Source organism: Harpegnathos saltator, unplaced genomic scaffold (assembly GCF_003227715.2).
Source record: "Harpegnathos saltator strain DR-91 unplaced genomic scaffold, Hsal_v8.6 scaffold701, whole genome shotgun sequence".
NCBI classification, from domain to species: Eukaryota; Metazoa; Arthropoda; class Insecta; order Hymenoptera; family Formicidae; genus Harpegnathos; species Harpegnathos saltator.
The window spans coordinates 127,100-134,928 of NW_020230540.1; the positions used below are offsets into that span (position 1 = coordinate 127,100).

General features: G+C 32.0%; 1 protein-coding gene and 1 pseudogene across 1 annotated transcript; one reads left to right on the forward strand and one right to left on the reverse strand.

Moving 5' to 3' along the window:
* The first annotated feature begins 286 nt into the window (after nt 1-286).
* LOC112590066 (protein ALP1-like) lies at nt 287-1,328 on the forward strand. The gene is made up of 3 exons (XM_025305604.1): nt 287-368; nt 472-687; nt 839-1,328. Exons 2-3 carry the CDS (start codon nt 561-563, stop codon nt 1,276-1,278), a joined length of 567 nt encoding a protein of 188 aa, XP_025161389.1. The 5' UTR covers nt 287-368; nt 472-560; the 3' UTR covers nt 1,279-1,328.
* A 1,005-nt stretch (nt 1,329-2,333) lies between these two features.
* On the reverse strand, nt 2,334-5,499 carry LOC112590064 (uncharacterized; annotated as a pseudogene).
* Nucleotides 5,500-7,829: the final 2,330 nt, after the last annotated feature.

Consider the following 7,829-nt stretch of genomic DNA (forward strand, 5'->3'; position numbering starts at 1 on the left):
TGGGCACATTTTAGAAAACTATGAGGTAGATACTGTTTTTTAAATTAAAGATTTAATATCATAAACTTTTCATTTTATTTTAAATAAAGTATAATTAATATTTTATATAGGACATGGAGGATTTGAAGTAGTTTCGGCTGAAAAACACATTCTTACTTTTCTATGGTTTGCTGGGCATCAAAGTGCAAGTTTCAGGGATGTTGCTGATAGATTTAATTTATCTCTTAGTGCCCTTGAATCAGTGTTACAAAGAGTCACACAGTTTTTATATGATTTAAGAAATTAATTTATTCGGTATCCCACTGAGGCAGAAAAGCAGAGAACGCAGAGATACTATGTAGAAAATAAAAATTTTCCAGGAATAATTGGTAATAATGTAATTTTTTCTGATGATGTACTTAATTTAAACTTACATTTTTGTAATTTAGTGTGTAATGATATAACTTAATTAATATTTCTTTCCTGTTACAGGTTCTATTGATGGTTCACACATCCGTATAGACAAACCTTCTGAAGATCCAGTAGCCTATATCAATAGAAAATATTATTTTTCCATTCACATGCAGGGAACAGTTAATGAGCAGAACAAGTTCTTAGATGTGTTAATTGGATATCCTGGCTCAGTGCATGATGCAAGAGTATTTGCAAATTCTAGTCTGGCTGAAGACTTACCAGCACTCTGTCACAGTATGAATCCATAATAATCATAAACAATTATTGTATTATTGTTTTAGTCGAATATCTCTATTCTTGTTTAATTTAATTAATATACATATACTTTATCGTGAATGTTTATTTAACTTTTGATGTTTATCTTAAGCAAATGTAATTTTTTTAGACGGAAACATAATTCTTGGAGACGCTGCATATCCATGTCTTCCTCAATTAATTACTCCATATTGGGATAATGGACATCTGACACAGGCTCAAAGAAACTTTAATCGCATACATAGTCAGTGCAGAATTTCTGTAGAACATACATTTGGAGTATTGAAACAGCGTTTCAGGCAATTATATTTCCTTAAGCTGAGGAACATGCAGTTCATCGTTAAATTCATTTTCGCTTGTTGCGTCCTTCATAATATGGCTGACTTTAATGGTATGCAATACATGGAAGAATCCGAGGACGACAATCATGCTGATGTAAATGCACAGGTGTTGTTACCCCATGTCCTGCCAGAAGATAGGGATGAAAATCCTGTTAATGAACGATGTGGTTGTGATCTCAGAGATGAACTATGCCGACAATTGTTCCAAAGACGATTCAACGTAGAGTAGAGATATATTAAGACAAATTTTAATGACTATATGATATATATATATATATATAAATATATAAAAGTTCAGCGTTAAATAAATAATATGTTTACATCTTACATCAATATCTATGTTTTCAGTCTTCATATGATAATTCTTTTTCTTAGGTATATTCTTTTTACCATTTTCTCTAATATCGATATATTGTTTTTGCAAGATATTATTTTGCCTTTTTTGCGTTTTATTACACTTTTAACGTTCTGGAATTTTGTGCGCGCTTATTGTAAAAAAAAGCAATTGATTATTTTATTTTTATGTTTATATATATCATGTGCTCATACATATTTGTCTGGATATACCTTAAAAAGTGGCCATGAGAAGATGATTACTTCTTGTAATAAGTTCTACTTTTTTTAAGTATTCTATATGTATATATAGTAAAGTTAAAATACATATCTATATTTTATATTTATTTTATATGTTTGTATACGTATTTTAATTTAATTTCTTTACACAAAAACAATTTAACATAATGATCGTTATCTTAACAATCGTTATATTAAATTATTCATATTAGGAGAAGTTAAGAAAGATAATAAAATCTCTTAAATATTATATTAAAGTTTTATTTGTGGTTATAGAATGTTTGAACAAAAAAATTCTTTTCAACAATACATATCAGTTATCTACACATCAGTTTGTTTTAATATCATATATTTTATATCTCTAATAATTTTTTCACAAAAAATAAATACAATTAATATATAATGCACGTATGTAATATTTCAATAAACTGACTAAACTGACTAAAAATGACTGATGATTAAAAGAAATAATAGTTTTTATCCTTTATCAGCAACTGATTTTAAATAATATTGCTTTATTATGTAAAAAAAACTCAATCGAGTAAACTTAACTTTGACTTCTCGAGAAGTTTAATACGAAGTCTTATCGTGCTATCCATTAAAATTAACAGAAAATGAATAAATAAAAATTTGAGAAATTAAATATTTATACTTAATCAAAAACTAAAAACATAACCAACATTGTTTTAAATATGGTCAAATAAAATATATGTTTATATCTAACAATTATTTCAATGTTTTCAGTCATGTAATAATAATTCTTTCTCTGTTGGATTTATCTTTTTGGCCAAATTTTCAAGTACCATAAGTTGTTTTTGCAGAATGATATTTCGTTCTTTTTGCAATTCGTTAAATTTTTGAAGCTCTGTCAGAAATTTTGTGCGTATTTCTTGTTTATCATCACTTATTTTTTGTAACACGGCACAAATGGATTCTTTGACTGATTGCAAAGTAAGCGCCAATTTGCCATCTCGTACTTTTACTCTTGTATTTGTTAAAGAGGAGCAGCTGCTACCCGTCATTGATGATCTGCTGCTATTAGTCGATAATGTCGGAACTGAAACATTGCTCCTTGTTGGTGACGAATTGTTTCTCGATGACAAGAGATTTAAATTGGTACCTACAGTTACGAGATTCGGTGAATGTAGTACAGAAGAAATCTGCTCTTGTTTCTCTTCATTCTCATTTCTATAATAGAAAACACTTTTAATTACTTATCTAAATGAAGACAAGAATTTAAAAATGTATTTTAGAGAGATCATTACTCACTCAGACAAATTTTGACAGACGTTTTGCAAAATTTCTTTTTGAGAAATAATTCCATTACGGCTAGCCACAATAAGTGGCACTCCACTGTGACTTTTTCCAAATATTTTTATCATTTCTCTATAAGGAAAAGTATACAATCCATTAGTGACTAAATATATATATTTTAAATATTTCGAAAATAACAAAAAGAAAGCAAAAATATCAAAAAAGAAAGATGATTAAACTGTCCAAATAGACATAAAGATATCTTTTAGACTTCTAAAAGATATTTTGCTATGTCTCCAGATGTCTTGTATTTCTGAAAAAGATATTTTTTAGAGATTTAAAAGATATCTTATGCAACAAGTTAAGATATCTTTTACATATTTCGATGAAATATAAAAAAACATCTTACACTTTAAGACGTGATATTTTAAAACGTTTACAAATTTTATTTTAGATATCAAAAAATATACTTAAGTTATTTGAAAGATATTTAAGGACATATTAAGATCTAGAAAACATCGAGATCTTAAAGATATGTCATTATATTGGGTTGGCAACTAAGTGATTGCGGATTTTAAATAAGAATGAAAATTCAAAATTTTAAATTTGCTTTTTTAAATTTTTTTCAATGCATATATGCGATACATTGAGCTTCTCTGCAATATCACGTGTTGTACTATGACGATCTGAATCGATAATGGCCTTGATATGGGTCTCATCGACTTCAACTGGACGGCCAGATCGTTGAGCATTTTTCAATGAAAAATCACCAGAACGAAATCTGGCAAACCAATTTTGACACTGCCTTTCTTTCAAGGCTTCATTCCCATATACGGCACATAACTTCTTGTGTGCTTGCGATGCGTTCTTGCCTTTTCGGAAATAATACAATAAAATATGTCTGAAGTGCACGTCTTGCTCTTCCATTTTTAAATTGGGATAAAAACAAAACTAAAGAACTAATCGATATAATTTTTGTACTAAATGAAAGGTAGAAGTCCAAACAATAAGAAAAAAATATAGGTTAGGTACTTTGAACACGTTAACGAAACAAAAGAAAGTGTAAAATCCATCTGTCGACAAAATCCGCAATCACTTAGTTGCCAACCCAATAGATATCTTCAAGATATTTCTAAAAGATATCTTTTAGATATTTTTTAAAAATATCTTTTCTTAGAAAATATTTAAAACATATCTTTTAGATATCTTCAAAACTTTCATGTTTTCTGAGTATCAATTGAAAGTATTCCATTTAAAATTATGACACATACAAGAAACAGAATGAACATAAAACTTACTCTTCATATGGAAGAGGTTTTGTGCCTTTTCCAGAGCTGTTTTTTCCAGTGGTCCGTTTAATATGTATATCCCATTTCTTCTTCAATAATTTAAATTTATTTTTCATATGATTTTTGGTAGCATTTATATAACCTTTCTTTTGGAACGACTCTGCTAACACTTGAAACATAGCCTACTTACTTTCATATTTCCGTTTTTGAAATTTTTTCTCATGTTCTTCATATTCTGAGAAAAATAACATTATACTTTTATGACTCCAAATAAAATGGCCATCACTGTTGAAAACACTGTTGAAAACACTGTTGAAAACAGAATCATTCTCTTTTTCATTATCTGTCATAAGTTCCTTTTCTATAACTGTGGAAGAATCTGAGTTTATAATCGAAAAATCCAATGAACTCATAATTGTATCTATATGCTGCGTAGAGCTTGTTGCTGTAATGGAAGGACTTTCATGCAACTGAATACTGGAAGGACTCATCTTATTCATCAAAGGCACTGTGGTTAAGTATTGTGTTAAGTCCGTTGTGTGAGTTACGGTAGAAGTATTTGGTGTTTGAGGCTTAACTAATTTAAATGACAATATTTTTGGCATGACTTTTATAGCTGAGTTCTTTGAAATCATAGATCCTGTTATTAAAGAATTAGCATTCGGGTGTGCTATCATAATTTTCTGATTCAGCCATTATGGATTGTTTGTCTTGCTGAAGACTATAACAAAAAAATCATTAATATTAAATACAATAGTTGTGTAAGTAAACACTTCTTAACTGGTTAAAATAACTTTAAAATAAATAATGTTGGAATATATTAATCACAAATTACTGAATAATATGTCGTATGTAAAATATTACATTTTTGCTCACGTATTAATTCAAATAAAATATAAACATAAGTCACACAAATTGTTCGAAAATAAAATCACTTAACCTATTTTGAATTTACTGTTAGTTAATTAATTATAAAAATGCATATTTCAGCAGTCAACTAAAATCTTATGCAAGGCATTTTAAATACCTGAATATTTAATACACGTTTTCTTAATTTAGTCGTACTTTTTTGCATTCTTCTTCGCAAAAGTAAACTAATGATTGCGCATGCGCTCATGATAAAACTGTTTCTGCCCAAACTGCTTCACCTCCGAAGCTGGGGTAAATGAATCACACTCCTACTTGCTCCTTGAGGAATGCTCCAATGCGACGCGAACGTTTGGTTGCCATATAGTTTCCGGTGACGCAAACGGATTGGATCACATTGGGGCAAATAGAAGCATGTTGGAGTGTGCGACGCGAACAAACCTAATATGGCTGCGTTCAGAAAACACAACGGTTACACAACGGTTGAGTAATTCGTCAACGTTATTGGTCTGAATGTAAGGATCTAACAGTAAGTACCAATAGTTACTGAGCGCTCAGTGAGCGTTTTGTTTTCTGAACGCAACCATTGATTTATTCTCTTATGCGTTATGTATTATGCGTTATGCAAAAGCCTGTGCTCTTGCCCATAGGCCTGGGTACCTATTATGGAATTTTTTACGATTTCGCTCGGAAACGCGAGATTCCGACTGGCGAGTTTCCGATTAAAATTCTGCTCGTGCGTTTATGCTATTATGGGCCAGAGCACAGACTTCTGCATAACGCATAATACACAACGCATAAGAGAATCAACCAATCAGAGTTCTTCATTTCCCTCCTCAGGACAGAAATGAATTAGGGCTGCGTTCCGATATTCACTGCTAGCAGTGAAATTCTATGGTATATGTGACACAAACTATATATTTTCAGTACTGACAGTGAATTTTGGAACGCAGCCTGAAGGCCATCACACGTAAAAAAATTTTAACCGTAACCGTAAGGTTGTAAGAAAACTGGCCAATCACAGTCGATCCATTCTCTTGTGACATTATAATAATCGACTGTGATTGGTCAGTTTTCTTACAACCTTACGGTTACGGTTAAAATTTTTCTACGTGTGATGGCCCTTAGTCGGTAATAAGTTGAATAAAAAGAACGTGTGGAATCAGTGACTTGGATCAATCACAGAACAAGAAAAATAACTAGAATGAAATACATTTGCATGTAAAGGCCCATTTATAATGGCTGCAAAAATAAAGGTCATTCTACAATGAAGGTTTTAACAAGTTTTAGCGCAGTAGCAGTAGGTTATGGGCCAGAGCACAGACTTCTGCATAACGCATAATACATAACGCATAAGAGAATCAACCAATCAGAGTTCTTCATTTCCCTCCTCAGGACAGAAATGAAGAACTCTGATTTGTTGATTCCCTTGTGCGTTGTGTATTATGCGTTATGCAGAAGTCTGTGCTCTGGCCCTATAAGTGATGACTTCCGGTGCAATAAGTTGTAACAGTAGTTGTCATTCTACAATGAGGTTGTAGTAATATGCAGTAGAGAGTAGGTTGTAGGACACAAGGTGTAGCGCGATTTCTTACAACTAAGGCCGCGTTCCGAAATTCACTGCTAGTACTGGCAGTACTGCGAATGCCGTTCCAAAATGCGCGGTAGTTAACTTCCAACGCACTTTCGTGTTCATATGACGTCATAGATTTTTCAGCTACGTTTTGAAATTCATTGCCAATACTGAAGCTCTATAGTTCACGTTACGTATATTATAGCATTTCAATACTGGCGGTAAATTTTATAACACAGCCTTTTTCGTCACTTCCTGCTTTCGTTACTGCAGCTCGTGAGGTGAGGCCAATGTTGCCAACTTGGCTTATTTTCCGTCATTTCTAGCTTTTTCAAATAACGCTTAGTGTGCAAAAATTGCGGTTTAGCTGTTGACGTATTTTCTGGATTTTTTAAAAATTGAAACGGCGGATTTTTTCTCCAAAATAAGTTAACTTTTTTTATTGAATTTGAATGAGGCGTTATTAGGTGTGATTTATTGTTATTGAAAAGAGTTAATTATAATTAAATAATATATATTACTTTAACATTGCATGATTAAATTTATGTATGCTTGCACTAGACAGATTTGCGTAACTGAAATGATTTGATTTGCTGACGCGGTTTAACACAAGTTACATATCTTACGTTGCATGGGGAAGCAGCATAAGGCCTGGAATACAATACGTCGTATGTTGGAGTCGGATGTTGCAACTCAGTTAATGGTCCAATAAGAAAGTTTGTTTTTCGGTAACGAGTTTTTCTCATTGGACTATGAATGAATCCGACATCTGACTCCGACATACGACGTATTGTGTTCCAGGCCTAAGGCCTGATCTACAATACGTGTCGTAAGTTGTAAGCCGTAAGAATTGGCGAATCACAGTCGATTATTACAAAAATAATCAGCTATAATTGGTCAGTTCTTACGGCTTACAGCTTACAACATCTATTGTAGACCAGGCCTAAAGGCTCGTCTACATTAGCTGTAAGAGTAAGGCTGTAAGGCTGTAACGTAAGCTGTCAGCGAATGAAAATATTTCATTTCATGTCTTGCAACCTTACAGCCTTACTCTTACAGCTAATGTAGACGAGCCTTTAAGGTTATTCTACAATACGTGTCGTAAGTTGTAAGCCGTAAGAACTGACCAATTATAACCGATTATTTTTGTAATAATCGACTGTGATTCGCCAATTCTTACGGCTTACAACTTACGACACGTATTGTAGAATGACCTTAAGGCTC

Coding starts and splice junctions, on each gene's coding strand:
- LOC112590066 (XM_025305604.1), top strand. CDS start 561: ATGCAGGGAACAGTTAATGAGCAGAACAAGTTCTTAGATGTGTTAATT. Junction 688..838: donor CTTACCAGCACTCTGTCACA/GTATGAATCCAT, acceptor TAATTTTTTTAG/ACGGAAACATAATTCTTGGA.